The 26,236-nt window shown below is 40.6% G+C and overlaps 2 protein-coding genes across 6 annotated transcripts; one reads left to right on the top strand and one right to left on the bottom strand.

The window, feature by feature from the left end:
- Positions 1-277: 277 nt before the first annotated feature.
- zgc:110789 (Xan_ur_permease domain-containing protein) lies at positions 278-12,848 on the bottom strand. 2 transcript variants are annotated; one of them, XM_035426502.1, is made up of 12 exons: positions 12,616-12,848; positions 11,005-11,142; positions 10,564-10,721; positions 4,950-5,109; positions 4,616-4,797; positions 4,054-4,174; positions 3,470-3,626; positions 2,964-3,217; positions 2,279-2,443; positions 1,635-1,743; positions 1,324-1,419; positions 278-736 (listed from the first exon to the last, which is right to left on the bottom strand). In XM_035426502.1, the coding sequence occupies exons 1-12, from the start codon at positions 12,661-12,663 to the stop codon at positions 468-470; spliced, it is 1,857 nt and encodes a 618-aa protein (XP_035282393.1). In that variant the 5' UTR covers positions 12,664-12,848; the 3' UTR covers positions 278-467. The 2 variants fall into 2 exon arrangements, with proteins under 2 accessions (XP_035282393.1, XP_035282394.1); XM_035426503.1 differs by having other exon boundaries at positions 11,005-11,045; positions 12,616-12,698.
- LOC118232004 (intestine-specific homeobox-like) lies at positions 7,813-24,654 on the top strand. 4 transcript variants are annotated; one of them, XM_035426506.1, is made up of 7 exons: positions 7,813-8,127; positions 13,863-13,995; positions 19,173-19,275; positions 21,308-21,493; positions 21,916-22,067; positions 22,648-22,770; positions 23,080-24,654. In XM_035426506.1, the coding sequence occupies exons 2-7, from the start codon at positions 13,876-13,878 to the stop codon at positions 23,305-23,307; spliced, it is 912 nt and encodes a 303-aa protein (XP_035282397.1). In that variant the 5' UTR covers positions 7,813-8,127; positions 13,863-13,875; the 3' UTR covers positions 23,308-24,654. The 4 variants fall into 4 exon arrangements, with proteins under 4 accessions (XP_035282397.1, XP_035282398.1, XP_035282396.1 ...); XM_035426507.1 differs by lacking the exons at positions 7,813-8,127; positions 13,863-13,995 and having other exon boundaries at positions 18,840-19,275; positions 21,416-21,493; XM_035426505.1 differs by lacking the exons at positions 7,813-8,127; positions 13,863-13,995 and having other exon boundaries at positions 18,840-19,275; positions 21,919-22,067.
- The last annotated feature ends 1,582 nt before the right edge of the window (positions 24,655-26,236 follow it).

The following is a 26,236-nucleotide window of genomic DNA, read 5'->3' as shown; positions in this document are numbered from 1 at the left end:
TTTGTAATGCAACTGTGGTGGTTCAAATTCCGATCTGTAAATTGTGATTTGTCGGACTCAAACCAAAGTGCATCCTAAACACCCGCTGCTTTTTATGCTCCCTATCACCTCAATGCCTGCCCATGTTTGTGAGTGTTTTGTATTTGGCAGGATTGTTTTGTTGATTCTGATTAGGCAAATGGGATTGCTGTTTACTTGCTGAACAGGTTACCCTAGAGGGTTGGAGTCCTGATCTGTGGTCACTTCTGGCACTACCATCTTTACTTCACTCTAGTGTGTTTTTCTGAACCTCTGCACCTCGAACTGATGCACTTGTTGTACGTCGCTCTGGATAAGAGCGTCTGCTAAATGCCTGTAATGTAATGTAATGTAATGAGTGGCCCTTACGTAAGTGACACTTATAATTAAGTGTAACGCGAAACAGAGGGGGAATGTTTAGAGGGTGAATTGGAACCGGGGGGTTGTGTTCACAGCGCCACTCCAACTGAGCTGGCTGTGGGGTCTGATTTTCCTACTTCTTCTTTGGTCTCTGGGGAGCCTGCGTCCTCCGGGGGGCGCTGCTGAGGTGTGGGCCCGGCTGAGGGGCAGAAGGGCAGGTATCTGACCCAGGAGGAAGAGGAGAAGCGAGCGCTGAGGCCGAAGGGCAGGTCGTACACCTCGCCGCTCTCCACGGTCTCGCCCGCGTCCTCGTTGTGCGCCTCCTTCCACGCCACAATGCCTCGCTCGCTTTTAGAGCCTGGGCGATCCCCCAAGAGAGGCAGAGAGACAGAAAAAGTATGAGCGATAGAAAAAGAGGAGGAAAGATAGTGAGTGCGAGAGCAAAGGAAGGATGGAGAAAGAAGGGATTTAAAAGGCAGTACCTCATATTTGGAGAGATTACAAGTTAAAGTACTATATACTCTGGCATCCCCTCAACTGTTCACACACACTGAGAATAACGCCCCAGAGGAAAGTAACTGCCTCTCGCACATGTCTTAAAGAAAGCGACACAATTTTCATGAGGATATATTTCATTACCTTTGTCATTTGCTTCTTGAGCCATATTAATCCGGGAAAATATGACAGAATCCCCTGACACATGCCACAATCAATGAGACACATCACAGAAACAGGCCAGTCATTCCCATCACACATCACCCATGGATTTATAGCTAATCTATCATATTAGTAGAGGCATATTGCCCTTCAGTAGATGATAGGGATAGACTGTGGCACTGCCAGGGATCTTGGTATGAAAGTATGTCCATGATTCTTTAAAATGTCCACCTGTTTTTATTTAATATGTTTTATTTTATTTCATCACCTGTAACTGTTAAAGCTCACCTGGGATGGTGTTGTCAAGGATGAACCCAAAGAATCCCCCCACAAACATACTGGTGGTCAGAAGCACCAGAAGAACCTGGTCCAACTCAATCACACCTGCCACAGAGAAACACACTCAGAGATACACACAGATACTGTACATCTGTATCACATTATCACCTGCAGTCTATAGCAGTTGCTGTCTTATATCATCAAATCAACTGCACCTAGGTTATCAATGTTTTCTACATGACCCAGTGTCCATAAACTCTCGGTAAAAATAAAGTTCTGTGTAACTGCTAAATTCTATGCAGTACTCATCCTGGTGCTACCTGTTGCTATGGCTCCTGGGTGCTTGATGATCCAGTTAGGTATGACCAGCCCGGAGAACATGGAAAACCCAAAAATGAAGATGTTCCGCGAAGAATTCATGTCTGAATACTGGAGGAAGGATATCATGAGAGAGGGGCAGCCCCATGCAAATATGGGATTTGCATATATCCGCATTAATGGAAAGTAGAAAAACATAACGTTAAGGGAGCTTCTTTAGGCACATATAGCACAAGTGAGGTTGACATCCTCACACTGAATATAATTAGTTATGCCATGAGACACAGTGAAGGGAGTCAGAGAGATGACTTTGGCTTGAATATTCAATTACAAAAGGGCTTATCTATGGTATAGTTATACAGATGAGATTAAATTATATGTCAATAATACAAAGAAGCAGTCAAGTGTGTGTGCGCAACTGTGTGTGTGTGTGTGTTTGTTTGTTTGTGCTAGTGTTTCACAAATGAAGGAAAAGGGCCTTATAACATTGACAGATGAGAACGAGACAAGCTGAATGGCAGTTCAAACCACCTTAAAAAACCATTTGCCTACATTTAAAACAATAAAACCTTAATTTGCTGCACGTTGAACAAAGTTAAAAAGTAATGAAAACTGTAGCAATGACCAATGTAATGTATGAGCATACCTGCAGGTTTGACACTCCTGCGGCAGAAATGACTCCAAACATGACAAGCAGCATTCCTCCGATGACAGGCGTGGGTATGGTGGTAAAAATGGCTCCTACTTTCCCGAAGATTCCCATGATAACCATCAGAAAGCCACTGGCCACAATCACCATACGACTCCCCACCTGCGCCGAGATACCAAGATCACTCAAAGGTCACCGGCTTTCACGGTGAAATTAATAATGGCACTGCGATTTTACGCTTGCCCTGACCTTACACGTACACACAGAGTAAAAGATCTTATCGTAAAAACAGCATCTTGTAAAATATTGGTACTTTCTCGACCGCACTGCTCAGTCGAATGCTGCTCGCATCTTAGAATAGGATTAATGCTGTCCATGGAACATTAAACAACATTAATGCAAACAACAGCGATAGTAGTGTCAGTAATGAGTAAACATTTTAATGGGCTCTGGCCAAAGTACAAGCCCCACTAATAAGGAAACAGCATGCAGGAAAAAACTAAGACAAATTATCGCGCCAATATTTAGAGTCTCATGTATGGTACGTAAATACCCAAATCTCCTTGGGTACTAGCAGCCACAGTCTTCAACATATGACAGACCTCAGATGAAAACAAACTTCACAGAAGTAATGATGTCAGCACCCATACTGTAGCAGCCAGCTCTTCCCCTCCTGCCTCACCCGCGTGATGCCCAGCGCTCCCACGTTCTCGCTGTAGGACGTGGTGCCGTTCCCCGTGCCCCACGCGCCGGCCAGCAGGCAGCCGATCCCCTCCATCCCCACCCCGCGGTTGATGGCATGCTTGGGCGGAGGCGGGGCCCCCGACAGCCGGGCGCAGGCGTGGTAGTCGCCCACGGACTCCACCATGGAGGACACCACCCCTGCCATGATCCCAAACACCCCGGCCAAGCTCACAGTTGGAAGGCCCCACTGACCTTGAAATGGAAAGTAAGTAAATGACTTAAATTCATTTGTGTAATTAATATAGTTGGGTGTGTCTTCCATATATTTGGCATATTTATATATCTGTAATGATAATGGTATCAATCATTGACAGCTACTAAAACTTCTATTTGAGTGGCGTTGTGAGAACCCTTAAGGTTGTAGTATAGGAAGAACATCATTAAGGGATATTTATACAATCAGTGACTGACTCAGTGGATATCCTGGGCAGTCAACATGTGTACCTGGGTAAGGGAAGCGGAACCAGGGGGCCTGGCCCAAGACATCCCCCTTCAGGTCTGTTCGGGCCATGTGGCCATACTGTTCAGGGTCAGATGGCAGGACATCATAGATGGTCAGAAGGTAGCAGATGAGCCAGGAGAGTGTGATGCCAAGAAGCACCTGCATGAAAGACACACACATGCACACACATAATGTATACACAGTCATTTTCACATACACAAGCACATACACATAAATAATCACATAAAATACACACGCACATGTACGCACACACACTCTCGCACACATGCACATGCACACACACACACACACACACACACACGTACAAAGTCTGTGTGTAAGTTTACAAATGCACCCAGTCTATCAATACCAGAAAGTCCATCAATATGAGAATAAAACACAGCATATTTCTTTTGAAATCATTCCTGTAAAATATAGCTTTTCTTGGGCAGGTAAGATTAATGCATGCATGCAGTTTTTCGTTGAGTTCCATTTAATGGTCTGTGGCATTTCTTTCCAGATGTTCATCTTCAGTTTATATAGAGGTGCGCTGTTAACAAAGCCACATGTTTTCCACTTCACTTACGGGAAGAATTTGAAATATGTACATCCTGGAGGTGTGGAACTTCTTGGCCTTGCTGTAGGAGGGGAAGGGCACGGCGATGTGACGGAGGTACTGGGAGAACGCCACGATCAGCGCTGTCGTCCTGGTAACGGGGAAACAGACGTAGATGTAGATGAAACTGCTCACAGCCTCACATTTCCTCACAATTTATGCATTGATTATGGACTTGGGTTATCATGGTTTCAGAAACTGCACCTATGTGAGTTATATAAATTATTATTACAGTACTTAGTTTTTGTTTTCATAAACAACAATTCACTCTTTTCTGTTCATTTTTTGGTTAATACTGAGATGTGTATCAGCTGATTAGGCACATGAGATACTGTACTGTTTTACTATTTTAAGTTTTGCTTCGTTTTTTCCCTCTCAGCTGTGGTTTTGGGCTGACATCCACTCTCGGCTCTGCCGAGTGTGGTTTGTTCAACACAAAACCAGAGTTATGGAATGAATTGTCTCCTGTGGACCCAGTTCTGCCTTTGGATATATTCCCTTCCCCTCCATGCCCGTGTCTTAAAGGTCTTACATGGCCGAGATGCCCCAGTGGTTCCCTGCATTAATGCCAGCCGAGTCAAAAAGGGAAAGGCCAATCAGAGAGATGGTGGGGGCGATGGTCAGGGGGCCAATGAACCTCATGAACAGACCAATGAGGCCAGAGAATCCCACCAGAATCTGTAAGCAAGACGCTACCATGATGGATCCCTGGAGCTGCAAAGAAAAAATACTTTATTATTATTACTTATTATTATTATTATCATTATTATTATTATTATTGTTGTTGTTATTGTTGTTGTTGTTGTTATTATTCAGTGGTTTCCATAGTGGACAGTGTGGACCTATAAGACGCTGTTGGCTCTGACCTCTCTCATGCGGCTCTGCCACACCTCTATGAAGACGGGAGAAGAGGTGTTAACCAGTGAGGCATTCTGAGTCCAGGCTGGGCACTTCCACTCAGGCATGGACAGCATAGCCATGGAGGGGGCCAGGAAAGTGAATGTCCCCCCCTGAAGGATGGGCAATCTGTGGGGGACAGAAACACTAGCCGTGAACTTTCCTCAAATGCACAGTACACTAACTGAATCTGTCTCACTCTAGAATGCCAGGGTTTGAAATTCAGAAATGCTGTTTCAAAAAGAGCAATGTATTTCTGCATTTTAAGAAGGGGGAGGGGGGGTGCAATCTTTGCAAACACTCAGTGAAGATGAAAGGGCAGAAGTAATGCACAATACAACATTAACCAGCTCATCCTATGACACAAAAGATAAGATATACACTGTATGATAAAAAAAAGGCCTGATTCATACACTAAAGCTCATATGATATCATTGCCATAATCAAAATTTAAGCTGATCAACTGCTCTTGTAGGCCTTTCCCCCCTGCCCCCTAGTGGTGTGGGCACCGGAGCCCACAGAATGGGGATACAAAGATCCTCAATTTATTAAAAAATGAGCAACAATCTCGTGCTCTCTTTAGTACAGTAGTATTTTGTATAGCAGGTGTTTGCTCATCTGAACAATGACAGGTTTACTTTCAAGTCAATCAAATTATGGAAAAAATTAAACAAGACAGTAACCTCTCAAATGAGTCCTTATTGGTGTCAATGGGCCATTCGCAAGTCATCTACCACTGGGGGGAAGGGGGTTTGAGGGACTGAGGGAACATCATAACTTACATTGGGATTAACATTTTGAAGAAAACCTGTTTTGTGGTGTACATAACATGTTCAAAAAATTACCCAAAATGTGCAATTAGGAGAGATTTTGGGACGTTCTGGAAAAACCCTTGAAAAATTTCACTGCACTTAGTTATCTTGGTGCACAGAAATTAAACAGGCATCTTCGATCAGACTACTTCGATGGTGTTATTGGCAGAATATTGTGGCTAAATTTCCAATGGGGAGAATTATTGATTGTGTGACTGGAGCATTTGTGATGACGAAATCGGCAGGAAAAAGAAGGAAAATGCTAAATAACCCGAGTTTGTATGGCTTTACTGTGTAGAGGTGTATCTCAATTCTTTATGTTTACATGAGAAGTTAATGTTCTTAAGGGCAGAGAGTTTGGTAAATTCTGCAGGAAAACCTGATAAGTGCCAAACTCTCAGTGCTGTATAGGGCATGTGCTGCTAAACCATAACACACCTGCCATCCCAGTTCTTTTCTGGTTTATGAACTAAAATGGCTTTTTTTAAGGACCAGCAGTATTTAGACTGTAATCTGCAGGTATTTTCATTATTCAGCTAAACCCTTGAATCTGTGACCTCTTGGTTTTTTTAGACGGGGACCAAAAGCAGGTCAGTATTGAAACCAACCAAAGTCACTGAGTTGAAGGAATGTTGAATTAAAGTGAGCTGGATCCTGCTCTAATCAGATTGAAATTCCAACCTAATCCTATTATAGATACCAACCAAATCAGGACACTGGAGCACGCCACTGTACCGCACTGCACAGCACACTGTACCGTCACGCTGGAGTCTCTGTGTTATTGCATAGCCTGCATTACTGTATCTGCAACAGTAAGTTATAACAGACATGGCTATATTTACAGCGCCGAGCAGAAATTCCACGAGATGCCATAATTTTCTCATTTGAGTTATTGATCCTGTTTTTAGCTTAGTTATGATTACTTTCATGATTATGATGATAAAGACAGGGTTGATGATGATATTGTTGGCATAAGTTACTTGTATCAAAGTTTCAGGTAGCCACACAATAACATTTTTGTGTATTTAGCCTTTAAACTGGTTATCCCCCCCCCCCCCCCCCCCAATCAAATAAGTGAGGGGCCTTCTAATTATCCATCCATCATCTATACCTGCCTTTTCCTGGTCAGGGTCAAGAGGTGCTGGAGCCTATCCCAGTTTGCATTGCGTGAGAGAGGTAAGAACACACCCTGGATAGTTTGCCAGTCCATTGCGGGGCGCATAAACAATTCACTCACACCTATGTGGTGGGGCAGTATGTATCGCCCCAGTGCATTCCAGTGGCAGTTATTTTAGTTCCTCATGTTCTGCATTGCAGCTTTAATCTGAAACAGCAGAATGTCCAAGTGACTGCACAGGGAGTTTCGTTTAGAGCGTCTGAGAGCTTTGCAGAAAAAACATGAGTAAAGAGTACCCATGGATTCGCACAGCAATGCACATCTAGCCCACTGTGGCTTGGTGTTTGGCTAAAAAGTATATTTGGTTTATGTAGCAGGTTAATTTGCAGTGATGTATTTGTGCAGGCTAGAGCCAGATAAATAGAGATGTTATGCAGATATGGACACAAAGACAGAAAGCACAGGACTTATATCTCCAGCTCAGATCCTCTTCCTAATTCCTACTGTGTCCCAAAAAAACTCATCTTAAAACACAGCGACTTCCCCCCCCCCTCCCCAAACTATGGAATACTCTGCCTGAGTTAATTCAGTTTGTGCTGTTTCCCCAAACTGAAACAATTTTATTGTATATTTCCTCATTTTTACGAGTCCATAGTTATTTACGTTGTATCTTTGCTTTTGCTAACAGACATACTTTTAAATGTTTAATTACGCAATGGTGCACATTGTTTGCGCATTGTTTAATTACTTTTATTATTTTACTGTCTTATTGCGATATTGTGAAGCACTCTGAGCTCTGACACTTGACATGCACTCTACAAAGGAAGTCAACATCATAAACTTTATGCAACAACTCAATTCACACTGTCTAGGCCTACTTTAAACAAGCTGAAAAGATAATACAGGGTGTCATGTGTAGCCTACTATCTTTAAGGGTCTGAACCTTTCCCTTTCAGATGACAGGCATATCGATGTGTGGCTACGATATATACAGCAGGCACTCAAACCAACAAATCCAAACGAATGAGCGCTGATTCACTGCAATTCGATGCAGCTTGACAAATTTAGCTTCCATTTAGTGCAGTTCATATGTGAATTTAAATATTTCGGTTAAATTAGTGTTAAAAAGCATTGTAAAAATACGGTTTTTGCAAACCGTGGATTAAAAGTAGTTTGGTGCCTTGAATATGCTACCTTTCCGACGTCTTCATGTAGCAGGTACAAAAACTTTTTTCTTCTTTTTTGTTTCGCGGACATGATCCAGCTTTTTTGTTTTCCTCTGTTTTCCTAGTTAACTACTGCCATAGACTGTACTACTAGTAGTAAAATGTTGAAACAAAACAAAAGTGTAAAAAAATATATTTTAAAAACTCACACAAGGAAATTACATTCAACTCACATGCAGTCAACGAAATTTGCTAAAATGGATGCGTATAAAGCTGAAGTGGTATACTGTTATTCATTGTATTGCTAGTCAGCTAGCAAGCTTCAAAGTGGTTAGAATTAGCAACGTTGCCACATTGTCGAACAGTGTCACGTTCAAATTGGTTAGCTGAGCTTGTGGCAACTTGTTTTTTCCGGCCATTTTACTTCGTAGTGGCAGTAAACTCATCATGTTATTTTACCAGAGCTAGTCGCACAATGTAGCCAGCTAGTTTATATACACATAATTTATTTTTCCATTAAATCCTAACATTTCCCAAGTCAAACAGAATCTTGTTGTTGTAGGAGCTGTTAGAAATAGTTGGCATTAAATAAAAAGTGGTGTTTACATGCTCTGGATCCCTCTTAATTGTTTGGGGAATTCTAATGGTGTTATTCAGTATGAGGAATAACGGTATTTACCTCAAGAATAACACCCTGTTTCCCTCTAAATTTGGGCCGGTTTGGAATAAATGCATACGCTAGGATTGGTGTATCGGTTCAAACCAGTAAACAGTTACACCACAAACTATGGCTATGTGAATAATGAAACCCTGTAACCTACATAAGTGCAGTCTCTATCTCAGTTTTTTGCACCCATATACCAGCAGGCTGTGTTTTTTGGCTGGACCACAAGCGAGGCCAGCCCTACAAATGCGTATGTCTGTGACTGACTGGGTGAGTGATGGTTACACCATTGGTCGGCCGAGTTATGAAGTCACACCATTGGTCGGCCGGATCACGTGTGTTAGGTCCAGCCATATACTAGGCTGTTAAATCTGTATTTGGTTTATGTGCAAACAAAAAGAAATAGTGCTCTGCAATGGACTGCAAAAAGTCCTGGGCTTCCATGTTATTCTTCCTCTCACTGTTATAATGTACTATGCTACACTACTGTAAGTCACACTGGATAGGAACATAAAATGGTATGAAATTTGGGATGGCAGGTATGCCATCCCACCAAGTTATGGCTTACTCGGGCGGCATGACACATACCTACATAGCACCAAGAATTTGGCGCTTTTCAGGGTTCCCCACAAAAATAACCACAATGACCACAGACTCTCAGGGGCAAATTACTTGAAACAATTTAGGAAACAATTTTGGAATACAGCTTGTTTAATTTGTGTGAGGTAAGATAGCCAGTATTGTTTCTTGTAACTTGACTTAATTTTGATAGCAATACTTTAATTGCAGGCCTATAGTTTGCCAGTTTGAATTAATGACCTACAGATACTTTGTATGTGTGAATAACTTGGCATTATTGAAAAGTGAAAATGTGCTTTTTATCAGATCAACCTTTACACTCCTGGCTTGCAAACTAAGGGTCACTCATTAACAATGTTCAAGAATGACTTGTGTTATTTCCCAATAAAAAGTGGCTTCTATACTAGGTGTGAAGATAACGACCTGTAACAGACCTGGTCAATCTTGTGAAATAGGCTAATCATTTCCTTTGGCCAAATGCTGTTCCTTAGCCTGTCTGTTGTCAAGGTAATCTACAATAAAGTGTTGGTAATCCCTGCTGTGCGGCAATAAAATAATTTTATACTACAAATAATTTGGTGGATATAATGACTGCCGTACTAGTGGCACTAATAACTGGCACCTGGGAGTCAATCGATCCCTTACATGCAAGGCCATGAAATTTCTAGGTAATGGTATTAGCCAGCCTCCTGGCTGTTTCAGCTTTCTCTTAGTAACAGGCCTAGTCTGCACTTACTACCGCACGCTCACAATGAAGTATGCTAGCAAACGTTGCATGCTCCTTTTAATATATTGCCTGGGGTATTAACTTGTAATATATAAACTTTGAAACGGCAAAAGCTATGACAAAGCTTGTGCAGTATTAACCCAGAACCGATGATTAACCCAGACAGATGATTACTGTGCTGTTGTAAGCATTAGGTCTGACTGTCTAGTTTAGGGAGTCCGTGATAGCATTGCTTTAAATTAGCTACACTCTTAGCACGGAGAATGTTAGCATATTGATTACTCCTTTTGAACAGACTAGCTACAGAACTGGGGACTCATCTGGGCATTTTCTAGGGCTGGACAGCACTTCAAACAAACTGCTGCTTTCCTCCTCACGCTGAGCATTCCCTTGTCCGTTAAAATGAACTGCGTAATGGATGCGTAAGTGTATCCGAGGTCCAACAAGTCAGATAATTCACGCAATGTGCGATGCAAACGTATGCCAAAGTCCGAGGGTTAAACCTTTCGACGACCCACCTGACCCCGAAGGTGACTTGTAGCAGGGTGCAGATCCCCGAGACGAAGAAGATGGTGCTGATCAGATGGCTCTGGGTCAGGCCATCGTGCTGTAGACACAAGCCCTGGGACAGGATGAGGGGGATAGCCAGTATCCCACCAAACGCTGTGAGACAGTGCTGAGGAAGAGGAGAAAGAGGAAGAGGAGGAGTCGAAGAAGGAGAAGGACAGGCGAGGAGGTATTACGATACAGTACACCTGTGCTGTATAATCAGTGTCCGCTAGGGTCCCTTAGTTCACATAGATTGAGAAATGTATTATCATGAATAAGCCGGCCTGAAACGTTTCCATTAAAATGTGCACAGTTTAAATAAATAAAATCAGCAGTCAGTCCTCTCCTGTACTTTTATGTACATTATGCATGTTGAGACGGGTGTGGTGGGGTAGGGGGAGGGAACCTACCTGAATGCCTAGGATAATGCACAGGTACCAGGGCGGCACATCTGTAACACAATAGACCAGTTTTCTCCTGCGGTCTGTCTCTGATTGCACCAGCCCTTGTCCACCTTTCCCATCACAGAAATGTTCGACCCCCTCAATCTGTGGGGTGGACAGTATATTCACCCACAATATTGATCTTTCTTTATCACTTGGAAAAAGGTTATAACATTGCAGCATGATCTACTGTAAATTATATTTGGTACTGTAATCAAAGTATATATAAAATATATATAAGACTTGTTAGCATCGTGTATGGTGTAATTCTGATCCTGGGCAGGCCAGGTGCTCAGAATCCAGTGTGCAAATACATTTGGTGACATTGTGCAGCATTAGTTGCATTTGTTGCCGGTTCTAGAAAATACTTTACAAGCCAATGACAATGGACACCAGTCCAGAGACACCACTCTTACTACAAGACATGGATACCATCTGTTTTCCTTGGCGGTCAAGAGTTTTCATCAAACCACCAGCATATTGTTTTCCTTCAAACAATAATATTCAAGAAAGGGGTCTAGCCAATTCAGGAGGTTATGTACAGTAACTGTGATAAACACAAAAGTGTTCCCTAAATCACTCACTTTCACCCAGTGGTGACATCACAGTACCTATTTGTGTCCCCTCTGTTGACCTTTAGAAAGTACTCTTTCATCAGTAGAGCATGTGGCTGGATTTTAACTAGAGGCATATAGCAGCTGTTTAGGAGATAACCAGCTCACATGTACAGGAATTGTTCACCCCGTAGTTTAGATGCGGATTATGTAAAGAATGCATATGTAACCACATTTAGTTTGGCTCACTTGAAGCCAATTTCAGGGTAATTGGTCAAACTCTATAAAACATGAGGACAGGAAAAAATGTATATTTAAATTGGAGCCATTAAGTGTCCTTCTGAGTTTACATCTCTGAGGAAATGCTTTGATATACGCTCAGTGAACTTGTGGACAAGTTAGTTTCATTGTCGGTCAATGATTGCAACTTCATAAAAATGTCTGTACGGTCAGGAAATTCCGTATCAGTTTCATAGTAAAGACATGGGTTAATAAAATGTATATTTATGGTTCTGTGTACACGCTAGGCATTGCCAGGACACTCAGTTAATCTTGGTGTGTCTTATCCAGTTTCAAGAACAGCTATAAACAATAGCAATAATGGAAAAAATTGTATTTATGTAACCTCTCATCTGACGGTGTCAAAGCACTAGGCAGAGGGACACTCATCTCAGCCTATAAATAATATATTTCAGTACTTAATATTGGAATTAAATATTTGAAACATTAATGAAACCCAACAAAACAAGTATAAAATGTCCATGTCCATACTACTTATCACTGAAAAGTACAACTTAACATCAATTGTGTGTGCTAGCATTCGAAGAAACCCGAAGAAAACTATTCAGCTGTGTTTTAGCGCAAGCAAGTGTAGGCATCTGAAATCACCCAACAACTAAACCGTACTCATCCCTAACAAGATCATTTAAAAGCTGTACTCTTCATTAACAACCCCACAGGAAGAGAGGACGAAGCTTATCATACCAATAACAGCGGTGACTCCCCCACATGGGTCAGTACTCACTGAAAATGCGTAGTTGTCCAGGCCATTGCTTTTCTTCTCTGGAGCCATGGATCAAGTGTGCGCACAGAGGTGCCGCCAGGAGACTTCAGCTGGCGTTTGAAGCGATACTCGCAGGGAGAGAGGAGGGGAGATCAAGAGCGGGAAAGAAAGAGGGAGAGAGGGAGAGGGGAAGAGCACAGAGGGACACGAGACTGCAGCGGTTATTGTGAACGAATGAGTCTTATCAGCTGCTCATGTGAGCCAAATTACTGTGGAGCTGTGGGCAGCTGACCACTGGCTGGCGCTGGTGGGACCACAGACGCTCTCTGCAGCTCCACAAAGTCAAAGGGAGAAGGCTTATCTCAGGAGGCAAGACGAGGGGTCATTTACATAGAGCAGACACCAGAAATGCACCTTTGGCAATGGAATTGTCTTGGTAGTGTAATTCCTTTCTGTGCGGAATAGAAATATGGGAACGGATGTGTTCCATATGGATGATTAATGTGTCAAGCAAATTAGCCATTTTCAAGTGTATGTGTCCATGTTTTAAAGCATTGTTCCTGACCTATTGTATTTTACCAGGTAGCATCAAATAAATAGCAATTTCCTCTCATCAAGTGATTAAGAAATATTCTGGCAATATACTACACAATACTTATCTTGATTTTGGTCATGGGAACATAGGTGGAAATGCACAAAGACGCTACTGTGTAATGTGCTCATTCAAATTTAATGTCAGTCTGGTTCACGAGAAAATGCATTTTCTTCCTGTAAGATAATTACTTCTATTCTGTGGATAATATAATGTACAACATTAAATTCATTTGATAAAGTATCAAATGATCAAGTAATCAGAACGTTAGGTGCACTAATGTAATGTGGTTTTGAATTAGTATACTATAGATCAGACAGCTGTATATAGCAAGCATAACTAGCAGAACTAGAGGCTGTTGGTTCAATTTATAGATCCCAGATTACTTTCTAAATAGCCAAGAAATGGACTAGGCTTCGGGCCTGTTCCTCAGAGTTCCTTTATTTTTAATATACATATTCCTTACCTTAGACTAAAACTAAAGCTGTAAATATACAGTAAATTTCTGGCTACTAGCTACAAAGTCCTCAGGTGCAGTAACTGCAGTGGTTTAGTTGGCAGATTGTTTGTGATATTTACAATTACATTTATCGACATCAATTTGTTAATAGAAATTTATCCTTGTTTTAACATTTAACAATAACTGAATTCATCATTCTCTTTCCCAATCTTGGAGGTGCTCAAACTGCATGAAGGCCATGTCAAATCAGTCCAGACAAGCTCCGGTTCACCCTGGAGGACCCGGAGAGATTTCGATCACATGTTCCCTATTGATGGACGCAGCGAATGCACTGGGCCCACCCTCACTGGCAAGTTAAATCTCCTTCAAAGTCATATGCATTTATTTTTTAACACTGACGTAAGAGAAAAAGAGGATGAATAACTCAATAATGACAGAAATAATGAGTGTTCTTTTTGGTACACTGATACGAGCCCTCTCTATGCTGGAGATGAAGTTATGAGCTGATCAGTCAAATTAAAGCTCATCATTCGACACAATGATTTTTCTTGGACTCAAAGTAAGATCTTTTTTACTACCCTGCACCACACAGGTTATGTCCATATTGACTTCACATCGTTTCCAAATTAGCCATATTAATATAAGGTGTAGCTTACTGTAACTAGCAAGTTACTATTAGCTGAACACAGTATGGTCAGAAGGTCAGCACTATGGTCCGGGCTGGTTGCTTCAGTACATTAGCCGGCAGAAGGGATCTGGCATGAAGGACAGCAGGACATTAATGTCACGTGCAGACCTGAATCTCTGTCATGAGGTTTCTCCTGGATGTAGGCCATGTGCATGAGTTCTTATGTCACTCTGTCTCCCCAGACGTCTGCTTCGCTTTTCCTGTTGCACACAGAATAGTGCAGTACAGCACATTTCAGAATAGTGTGGTACAGCACATTTCAGAATAGTGTGGTACAGCACATTTCAGAATAGTGTGGTACAGCACATTTCAGAGTAGTGTGGTACAGCACATTTCAGAATAGTGTGGTACAGCTTTTTTCTCGAGCCTCCATGCAACACTCTACAAGCGTACAAACATGCCCATGCTATTGTCATTAAATGCGGGAAATGTAATTCAGAAGCCAGAAATGATGCAGGCTATCATGGGCAGATGACATAAAAAATCTACATAAGAGAATCTTCCAAAAGATAATGAAGTTCTAGTGTAATACTGGGATGGCAGGTATGTCATTGTTACAGCTTGGCAGGGCATCCTCCATGCCCCATACCTATACACCACTGAGTTTCGTACAGAAATAACCACAATGACCACAGACTCTCAGCCGTTAAGAACATTAACTTCTGTACCTTCTGACTCATGTAATCACACAAAATTAAGATACAGCTTCTCACATCCACACAATAAGGCCCCAAACATGAGTTATTTTGCACTTTTCTCCTTATTTTTTCCGCCAATTTCGATATCACAAATGCTCGAGTCCCACAATTGATAATTTTCCCAATTGGACATTTAGCATTTATCTTCTGCCAATGATAACATCAGATCAAAGTAGTCGGATCAAAAGAGCCAATTGCAGGATACTTGGATACACAGGTAAAATATATTTAAGAAAGTGCACTGGTAGACTAACTTCTTTCAAATAAAACTTCTTCTCCTATACTGTATACGGTTGCATTCTTGAAGGCAATAGAAAATTAGGCTGTCAAGTATTTTGCAGTAGTTTAGAAGATTGTAGGAAAGAAGATAACCTTTTGAAATTGTTTTTATTTTATCATTTCCATGGAGATCGCTTGTATTTTCCAATAAAATTTCTGCTTAAGTTACCATTTACAGTGGAAGCCAAAACAACTACTGACATCTCAAAAAACCTTCCTAGAAGTTCTGCAGATAAGTTTTTTAGTATATTTCATTGTGTCCTCAATTCTGTTGGTATCAGTCCAGATGAGATTCATTTGAAGGGCTTTCAATGTCAAAGGCACACAGTCTGGGCATGTGGCTGTGTTGCTGCAAGGAATGTGGGGCTTCAAGGACTCCATTAGGGAAGGGAATGAGAGGCAGTCAACCACTTACTTTTTACCAAAATCGAATCAAAAGACTTATTCTTAACACAGTACAAACCATGATCCGTGGCTTCAGATAGCTCCTCCCATGGTTGAGTTAATGATGCCTCGCTCTACCATCATGACTCACCATCACTTTGATCAATACTTTCTTTTCTGTCACGTTCATGGGCAGAATATTGGTGTTCACTATGACTCATGTGACTTCTCGGCAATAGCAGAGACCTCATCTTGTGACAAAGTGCTGTCTTTGGTAGCTCGTTCTGGAACACAGAGGCACCAAAGCCAGGAAACCTGGATCACTTTTGGATAGTATGTCACTTATTTCCTGAACAGTTTCTTTGGTCATTTATCCAAGTACACAGGTACACTGATGAGAAGGGAGATGCGTCAGCAGTCCACCTGCCCCCACCCTCATACCCCCTCTGTCTCTTTCTGCTGTTCAGCGGAGGTATTTCTGAACATATTTAATGACTCTTTGCCACAGGTGACAAGAGTCACTGTTAAGGAGAGGGGTGGTTAAGGATTACCCTGCTGATGTAGAGAATCAAATGTGCAGTTCTTTAATAAAAGAGGCCACAGTACAGAAATATCCTCTGATTATAACTAATTGCAGACCACAGTTTTTCATACTCTGATATATAAGCTGTTTGAAAGGTCTGAATATGTTTATAGATATCAGTCAATTATATTATTTGGCAAAATATATAACTTTTAAGTTCACATTTTCATTTTCAATTTTGCTCATTTTTTCAGTCGTATCTGTAGGCCTGTCCCATCTCTGCACTGTGGTTAGTCAGTTCTGGAGAGTGCACACCAGCATGCTCTAAGTCCATGTGCTATGTACGATGTGCAGATCTGAGGTGTCCACTTTAGCACACGAATTTCAGTTTTAATGAGTGACTAGCATCTCGCATAGAAGCAATATTCCCTCTCACGCTTTGTCCACTTGTATATAACCTCACAGGATTTTTAGCCACGGTAGCCTCTGGCGGGATTCCATTCCTGACCCTGGGGCATTGCAATACATCAAGGATTACTGATATAATGTACCTCCCAGGAAGCCAAAACTTGGCCCACAGTTGTGCACACAGGAATGCACCTCTGTGTCCTTAATGAGCAACATCAGCTGGGCTGTGCACTCGGGGAAGTTATAATCTTCTCAGTATTTGAGTTCTATTTTTGGGCTGCATTTATTCTTTGTGTCAGAACACAAAAGACTCTCTGTTTTAGAATGTCATTGCTCGCATGCACATAAAACTAATGTGCGGCATGCAGAGGGGATAAACAGGGAAGCTAAACTCAGCTTCAAAAATACCTGAACAAATGTCAGCATTCGTATTCAAGGCTAATGTGTTTACTTCCAAAGTCTAAAATTTAACATATGTTTTTACCTTTCCGTGGTGGAAGTGGCCTATTGCAATGATGTCCCTCGTTCCTTAGAGGGACATTACTCACACGCGGAGTCAGCTACAGATCCTAGTAATGATATTTTGATATTTGTCCACTAGATGGCACAAAAGCTTATGATAATAATCCGTAAGCCTTTGTGCCAAAAGGTCAGTGCCTGTTCAAATATTGTTTCAATGTTTAAAATGTTCAGTTTGTTTAAATTATTATTATTATTATTATTATTATTATTATTATAAACCTCCTTTTCTTGTACATAGGTTGTGAGTGCAGGCTCCTGGACATGAAAGACAGCACTCCAGTTGTAAACTGGTAAAGTTCCAGAAACCATTAGTATACTTGTATAAATAGTCATACTTTTTGTGAACAAACTTGATGATGTCTTCTGTATTTTATTTAGTTTTTTGTCATCAGATATGCTGTACAAATAAAGGTCCCCCGCAACAATATCTCTCCTCAATTATTTCAGACTTCCAGGCAGGCTTATGAAGCATGTATTGTGTTGTTCAATTTTCCATTCAGCATTTATCTTCTAAAGATACCTCTTCATGCCATCAGCACACCTTTCTGCTGCTGTATTGCCACATCTTTGCCACTAGATGGAAACAGAGTTTATATAAAAGTCCATTTTAGCGTCCAGATTCTGTAGTTTTCCTTTCATTTACCACAAGGGGACACTGTACACCACATCTTTGAACCAGTCACATGCAAAAAGGCTCTACCTGTATTACAGGGAGCGTTCGTTATAGAAGTTGGTTCTGAGGGCCCCTGTGTGTGCTGGTTTTCATTGTGGCCAGTCGCTCATTCAATTCAGGATGTTGGGAAAAAATGTTTCCCTGGAATATATTAACACAATACTGGTTTGGCTCGTTGCATTCACTTTGCCTTTATTTCTGCATTACTTCCGTTTCTGCATGTTTAATTTCAGTGATTTGATGTCCATATTTTCAACAGTTGGGACCCTGCTGATTTCATCATTTGTTCTAGAATTCAATTAATTAAAAATATAGTAATTTCTTTCTAAGATTACTTTTTTCTCAGTACATTTTATATATAAATATTCTTCAGTTTTTTTACTTTATCCTGATAATTTACTTATCATAGAAGACATTGTTTGATTATGAATGAGAAGGCATTTTATACAGTTTCTTACATGGTAATATATGGAAAATATATGTAGCTGTCTCTCCATGTGTTGCTTGCATGTAAGATGCCCTTTCCTCTGTTTATCCCCATCCTGGTAAAAACATAACATAGCAAAAAAACGTATCGTGTTACGTATATGTAAACAATATGAGCTAAGATAAAATATGAATTGAAGAGAGGCAGATACTGTAACAAAGCATACGTGTCAGAGTATGACAGCAGCACATAGAGGAGTGTGATCATTAGCAGAGAAAGGCATAGAAAGCAGGTTCAGTGCTAGATGTGAACCTTATTTATTGGCACTTTGGTTACACAGTAAACTTACTCCTCCTCTAAATGATCATAAGATACTGGGCCGGTGCTATCTGGCGGTCAATGAAGAGAGCTGCAGATAGGTACCCTCAGTCTGAGGTCTGCATTTTACATTCTGAAGGAGAAACAGGGAGAGAACGAGAGGGGGAGATAGAAAGAGACAGTGAGGGAGAAATAAAAAATAAAGAAATAGAAAGAAAGAAAAGAACAAAACAGACAGAAAGAAAAGAGAAAACAAATGGATCCAGTTTGAATCACAAACACAAAAGAGAAATATTCCCCAAAGAAATAGCAGAAAAAGAGAAGTAAAAGAAGAGAAATAAGAGTTGTGAATCGTTACAGGCTTTACCATTCACACCTTAGTGCCGTCATTTACCTAAAAGCCTGTGGACTACAAGCTAACAGCAAAAGAGACAAGTCTGAGTGCAAGAGGCAGAGGAAAGGATAATGCCACTGCTGCAGGGATCCAGCAGGCTGCAGCCTCTTCACCTGCTCAACGGGGGTTCTCAGAACCAGAACCAGAACCAGAACCCTGCCGGGACAGGGACCTCAGCCTCCCCTAAAACCCTATCCCACTCCATCGAGCAGATCCTGAGGAAGCCATCCTGTCTGGGAGCAGACGTGAGAAGAAAGACAGAAGCAGCCCCTGTTTCTGAAGGGGCAGGTGGATGCAAAGCCAGAAAATGTCCAGGTACCATATCAATAATTTTTTTAAGATGAAAATGTGTCATACATTACATACAATGCCCTCCAAAATTATTAACACAATTGATTAAAAAAAAGTAAGCAAAAAAGTTAAATAAAATAAAAGTTATTAAATAAAAATCATAAAATAAATTATAGAATATTAAAGAATAATAAAATTTTTCATATTTGTTGTTCCAAAAATATATGTGGAAAACGTATTGGCACCTCAGTTTTCAGTTCTTTGTATGCCTTCCTTTGAAGGAGAACACAACTGAATCATAATCTGTTGAGTTTTTTTGGTTTGGTGTACCGCTCCTATACAAAATCTTTCAAGATCCCTTTGTCTGCGGACTGTCCTCTTCAATTAATACCAAAATTTTCAAATTTTCTGGAGACTGAGATCGCAATTGTAAAACCACAGTTTTGTGGTCAATTTACCACAGTTGATAAGGATCATCGTCTTTAAGAAAGATCCATTTACTGAAAAGTTTCGTAATAAATAAACGGGAATAAAAATACAACCAAGATTTAACATTCAACAGACGATTCATAATAAACTAAACGCTAATGTCAAAAGCAGCATTTTCAACTGACTTTTAACAGTAGTCTTTTAAAAACTGCTGGTGCCTCTCTGATTTGCCAATGCAGGCTTTTGCAACAGTCTAGGAGCATGAAAGGAAAAGGAAGCTGATCAATGATCTAATTTAGTTAATGCCATTTTGTCATGACTGGAATCTGATTTTCCACTGCTAGATTTAATTTTTAGGCTTTGCAGATGAGCTTACATAACATTTCTGATTACAAAGAGATGTATCATTTTTGCAAAATGATTTTTCCCAAGGAAAGGTGTGTGAAAGCACAGAAAATCTGGATAAATGAATAGAACTATGTTTTTTAAAGTTCTGAATTACTTTTTAATCTTCCTTGCTTTTTAAGAAGTTGAATATAAATTGTGTGTAATATTTTTACATATCATTCATTTATCTTTTAATCTTTTTAAAAATCTTTTAATTACTTACCAGCTATGTTGGCAGAATTCTTGCTAATCATTATTTTGGTTTTTCATTAGTTCCTTCTAAGTGTATCCATTCATCTTTGATAAGCAGTTTCTAAATAAATAATAAATAAAATGGGTTGATATCTGTAATAATACAGTGCTGTGAAAAGTATTTGCCTCCCTTCTTGATTTCCACTATTATTGCATATTTGTCACGCTGAATGGTTTGTCAAATATTTTGACAAAATGTAGAATTAGAACAAAAACAGTTTTTAAATTATTATTTCATTTATTTAATGAAAAACCTTATCAGTCATCCATATCACCCATGTGAAAATATAATTGTCAATCAACCAATACACCAAATTTAATTGATAATTAGATTCAGCTGATTGAACACTGTCAGGTTTGATTGTAGCCAGGGCTCTGTTGAATATAAACCTCACTCATATTGAACCTTCTCATCAGAGTGTAATAGTCACCACAAAGTTTCTACAAGTTCACTATATCACGATCAAAGAAAGTTCCAGAAGAAATGAGAAGAAAAGTTGTTGAAATATATCTGTCTGGAAAAGGTTATAATGCCATTTGTAAAAGTCTGGAACTCCACCAAACCACAGTGATAGCCATTTTCACCAAATGGAGAACACTTGGAACAGTGATGAATCTTCCCAGGAGTGGTGAATCTTTCCCAGGAGGCAAAGATTCCTCCACAGCAATAAGATTGATACCACATCATAGGAAGTGTTTGATTACAGTTACCTCTTCTAAAGGTTTAGAAGTTTAGGGGGGCAATCGCTTTTTCACATGGATGTGTGATAATTCTTTTCCCTGAATAAATGAAACAATCATTTAAACTATCTGTTTTTTGTTTACTTAGGTTTCCTTTGTCTAACATTACATGTTGTCTAAATATCTGGAACCATTCAGTTTGACTGATATGCAATAATAGAGGAAATCAAGAAGGAGGCAAATCCTGGTACTTATAATGGGATAGCTTTGACTGTATCTTCACACAAAGTCTCCTCTCTGTCCATAGCGAAGCCAGCAGCACAGGACAGAGAGGACGCTCTGTATGAGCTGAGAGTGACTGGCTGGATTGCTGGCCACCCTTCTGACCACAGACAGGGATACCCTGTCCTTTCAGAGCAGGAAGCAGAGCATAAGGATGAAACCCGTCTGAAAGGAGTTCAGGAGGAGGGCGTCAGCTTCCAGGTGGCAAATGGTGAGAGATACAGAATTCATTTTTCTCATTGCCTGTGATGATGGTGATGATGATCATGATGCTGATGCTGATGCTGATGATGATAATGACAATTATGATGATGATGATGATGATGATGATGATGATGATGATGATGATGATGACAATGGTGTTTGTGGTGATGATTATGGTAGTGATGATGATGGTGTTGGTGGTGATGATGATGATGATGATGATAATGATGATGGTAGTGGTGGTGGTGGTGGTGGTGGTGATGGTGATGGTGCTGGCAGTGGTGGTGCTGATGATGATGACTATGATGATGATGATGATGGTGGTGGTGGTGGTGGTGGTGCTGATGATGATAGTGTTGGTGGAGCTGATGCTGATGATGATGGTAGTGGTTGCTAAAAGCAGTGTGTGATGTGTATGCGCACATGCAGCAGAGAGGAGGGGTCGTCGAAGGGTTAGGACCACCTTCACTACGGCACAGCTAGAGGAGCTGGAGAAGGTGTTCCAGGTCACTCACTATCCCGATGTCCAGACCAGGGACCAGCTGGCCTCTCTAACACAACTACCTGAGGGAAAAGTGCAGGTAGAAAACTGAAAGAGTACCTGCCTCACACAGCTACCTGAGAAAAGAGTACATGTACAGTAGTATGCCAGAACTATGCTTTCTCTCATAGATACTTCAGGGGAGTGTGCAGATAACAAACCCCTCTCACAGCACTTCCTTAGTACAGACTGCAGTTATTACACCGGTTTACACCGCCCTCACTTAAAAACCTGAGGAAAGACTACACGTAGTCTACTATTACTGGACACTAACACTGGGGGTAATAATGTGAAAGTATTGAAACACATTGAGCTTGGAGGTTTTTAACTGCAATTCAGGAGCTCCCTGTATGGCATGTGGCACTGGATCGAAGGGCCATACATTTAGATACTAGGATACTTTAAATCAGTCCTAAAAATGCAGAGAAAGCCCGAAGGAGCTTCTTAGGGAACACACATCAGATGGCTGGATGTATTTATATTCATGGGAGTAGCTCTGTGTCTTTATGAAATGGCTCATCAGGATCTAAACAGTAAAGGATGGCAGAGAAATTCTGTGACTGGCTGAATGAGATTCCCTTGCTTCTCTTTCAATCTTTCCCCCATTTTGTCATGCTCAGATATGGTTCCAGAATCGCCGAGCAAAATGGCGTAAAATTGAGTCTTTGGGAGATTTTGGGGGGCTGCAAGACCTAACAGTGACAGACCAGGTGTCTGTACTCCAGCATGGGTTTCCTCTTAAGGTGAGTGTGTGTATATGCATTAGTGATTGGAAGTGAGCAACTTGAAGATCATATTGGTTAAGTTTTCAATAAGAGACTTTCTAATTAGATTCATTCATTAGAATTTGCATTGGAGAATTCAAACAACTGATGTATAGCACACAATACTGCTACCCATTCTGAGATTTTTGTAGCCTCACTATGCAGATTTTGTCCTTGTTGCAAAATTTAAATCTGCCCAGGTCATTTTTATTGAATGCAATAATGGGTTAGACAAGATATCAGGAACAGAACAAAATGGAGGGTGCTATCTCTTCTCTTTTTTATCAGTGTGAAAGGATGGTACTTCCGCCTCCCCTGATTGGCCCAAGACAACTCCAGTCCTACCCTCTGCAACACAAACTCCGCCTCTGTGGGTTGTCACCTCTGCCAAATGGCTACTTCTCCTGCTACGTACCAAAGGTCCACCCCCACTTGGTATCATACCCACCCTCACAGCCACGCACCCTCTCCTGGCAACCCCCACAGGGAGCCACACTAAGTGACAGTTTCAGCTGACAGGCCTCCACAGAAACCCTTTAAGAACTCACCTATTGATGAACTACTTGGTCTTTCAAATGATTATGTCAGGGGTTGTCCAAGATGCTTAAGAAATTGCATTGTCTACCATTTTGTGCTCTCACCAACACTTTATGGCCTCTAATTTCCTTCTTATTATATGTAGCAAACTTTGCCTTGAGAAATGTTGTTTTTAAAAAGCAACGCCTAGGAATTTTAAGTAGCAGGCTTTCCTAGAACCATTAAAAAAATTTTTCTCAGAACAAAGCACTTGTGCCATGCGTCACTCTCCAGCTTGTATGAAGAACGCCAACAGTGACCGGTATAGAGTGTATGTGACTGTATGCATGTGTGTGTGCATGTGTGTGTGATGGACAGAAAGAGAGAGGGAGAGAATGAGAGCACACATCCTACACATTCCTGAGTTCAGAGTTTTATTAAAATGTAATTACCTGCAAAAAAACTCTGTGAAGATTTATGTCTTTAATTGACAGTATCTTTCCTTGTCGGAGATAAGCAGGGGTGGCTTAGTGGTTAGAGTGGCAATAAATGGGATATTATGTTGAGCTTTCTAATTATTGCTCAATGGGTTTATGGCCCTGTAGAGATATGGTTCCACCTTGTCTTAATTCGGCTGAGGTCGACTGCAGGTCAGCACAGGTTGGCAGTCATGGACTGAGTACCATGAAATTTATTTATTTGGGGGAAAAAACTGCTCTGTTAACTGTAATGGCCAACATAGTTTTGAGTGTGGTGTCCAAGACCAAAAAGTTTCAAGAGAACTAACTTTACTCATCGTAGGTTCAACATTCCTGGTTTTAACACTGAAAACAATGTCAAAAAAAGTGAAAAGATATTTTATAAATAAATATATTCTATAAATTCCCCTCAGCATGAGGTTTGTTGATGGGAAAATTACTGAAAGCCACTGTTAGCTATCAATGGGAGAATAAAACGACTCCTTTGAAGTTCAGGGTTAAATAGAGTACAGCAAAGATTCTACACAACAGGAAGATTCCCAGCTTTCTCCCTCAACTAGACATGCATGTTTTCTCACTCACGTATATCTCCTTGAGGTAATTGCTGGCCAGAGATAACAGTGAGGATAGAGCAGGTGATCATTTTAGGAACTGATTAGCCACTGATTTCTCTTATCAGCTGGTTCTTCACTTTTAATTGAAGAACAAAACGTCCAGACAAGGGTATATTATATAATGACTGGAGAGCTCCAAGAAGAGGTGAAGGCCATAGAAATTCTCTGGAAAAAATGACAGTTGTGCAGGACTGTATACTGTATAATGAATTGGTGACTGTATACTGTATAATTAAAAACGTGATTGTGTTGTGTTTCCTTTGTTATTTTCTGGGAACATGACGTTATCTTATCACAGCACCATATACGCATAGTTAAATGCATATCACTGGAACAACAAGAACATCCTGTAGGTTTGCCCAGAACAGCCTGTAACACAATAGTAAACATTAAAAAACATGATAATAATGATATATATTTGTTAATTTCAATGCCTTTTAATTTAATCTATTGATTTGTGCCCTTTTTGGAAAGCATTTGTACACACTGCATAAAAGCACTGTGTAAAATTATAATTATTATTAGTATTTACTGCACAGTGTGTGTTAAGCATGCCTAACATCTGCCGATTGCTGATATGCATACATACATTCATACATACTGTACATACATACTTACAGAATATACATACATAAATGCCTACACTGTACATACATACTTTCCCAAATGAAAGCAGTTATCAAAATAAGTGGAAACTTTTATTCTTGAGAAATGGGATTTCTGCAAAGATCCTACATCCGGGGTTCACAAGTATTTAGACTTTCTGCAGGTAAATCAGAAGACAAGCACAGCTCATTTGGACAATTGGCTCACTGACATGGCTAGCTCCTAATGAGAAACACAATTAAGCCCATAAAATGTATTTTTTCTTCTTGTCGCAGTCATGTTGTAAGAGACTAAATAAACACCTTGCCTACCTATAAAAACAGTTTTGTGACTCCAAATAATCTGCTGACTCTGATGAAAGTATAATGTAGCATTTTTAGTCTGAGCACTGACAGGTTTTTAGCTTTGAAAATGAGCATCAGGAAATGCGGTCACTTCATTGCAAGCACTTACACAGCAAAAAGTTATGCCCGAGGGTTGTATTGTACCACAGTTAAGAAAGCAACCCAATGTAGCATAAAGGCATGATTCACGTTCCCGAAAGTAAGAAAGACTTTGCGGTGATGCGTTCTGTTGTTCCCATTAACAGGTGCGTCATCGTCACGCAGTGCCGCTTTGGGCCCTGTCCCAGTGACTTATGCTTCAACTTCTCGCGTTTGTATTTTTTTACAACAGTGGTCTTGCCTTGACTCTAAACTCTTAAACTTTTCACCCCGTCCTTATCTCCCTTTACAGCCTCACACTGCTCCCTGTGTAATCAATGCTTATCGGACATGCTCCTGCACCTACATTTTCTAGCTTCGGCACAATGGAACCATCGCCATTATACTGATCAAGAATGAGAGATAAATCATACGATCTGGAGGGGAATATAGCAAACAGTCACGTTTACATTCACATGTATACAAGCACACACTATAACAATTTGTGTTTTCGGTCTTGTGCTGCTATGATAATTATTCTGACAATGCTTAATTTCTGTGTGGATTAGACTGCATTTGAACACGTAGGGTTCTTTTTCACACGCACACACAGACACACACACACACACACACACACACACATACACACACGGCTCACATCTGTCAAATGTTATATCTCAACTTTCAAACCGGTGTACATTTACCATAGAATGTAAATGAGTCTAAAATTTAGAGTTTAGAATATGAAATATAATAGTAGTCTATACATACATACATACATACATACATACTGTACATGCAGGAATCC

Source organism: Anguilla anguilla, chromosome 7 (genome assembly GCF_013347855.1).
Source record: "Anguilla anguilla isolate fAngAng1 chromosome 7, fAngAng1.pri, whole genome shotgun sequence".
Taxonomy (NCBI): domain Eukaryota; kingdom Metazoa; phylum Chordata; class Actinopteri; order Anguilliformes; family Anguillidae; genus Anguilla; species Anguilla anguilla.
The sequence above is the reverse complement of the archived record's forward strand: the minus strand, read 5'-3'. Positions and strand labels throughout refer to the sequence as shown.

What these genes read in the sequence shown, in the direction of transcription:
- zgc:110789 (XM_035426502.1), bottom strand. Translation starts at nt 12,663, where the DNA reads ATGGCTCCAGAGAAGAAAAGCAATGGCCTGGACAACTACGCATTTTCA. An exon ending in GCATTATCCTAGGCATTCAG is followed by an intron (nt 10,722 to 11,004) that starts GTAGGTTCCCTC and finishes CCTCTTCCTCAG; the next exon opens with CACTGTCTCACAGCGTTTGG. An exon ending in GGCAGAGCCGCATGAGAGAG is followed by an intron (nt 4,798 to 4,949) that starts GTCAGAGCCAAC and finishes TTTTCTTTGCAG; the next exon opens with CTCCAGGGATCCATCATGGT.
- LOC118232004 (XM_035426504.1), top strand. Translation starts at nt 19,032, where the DNA reads ATGCCACTGCTGCAGGGATCCAGCAGGCTGCAGCCTCTTCACCTGCTC. An exon ending in CAAAGCCAGAAAATGTCCAG is followed by an intron (nt 19,276 to 21,307) that starts GTACCATATCAA and finishes CTCTGTCCATAG; the next exon opens with CGAAGCCAGCAGCACAGGAC. An exon ending in CAGCTTCCAGGTGGCAAATG is followed by an intron (nt 21,494 to 21,915) that starts GTGAGAGATACA and finishes GCGCACATGCAG; the next exon opens with CAGAGAGGAGGGGTCGTCGA.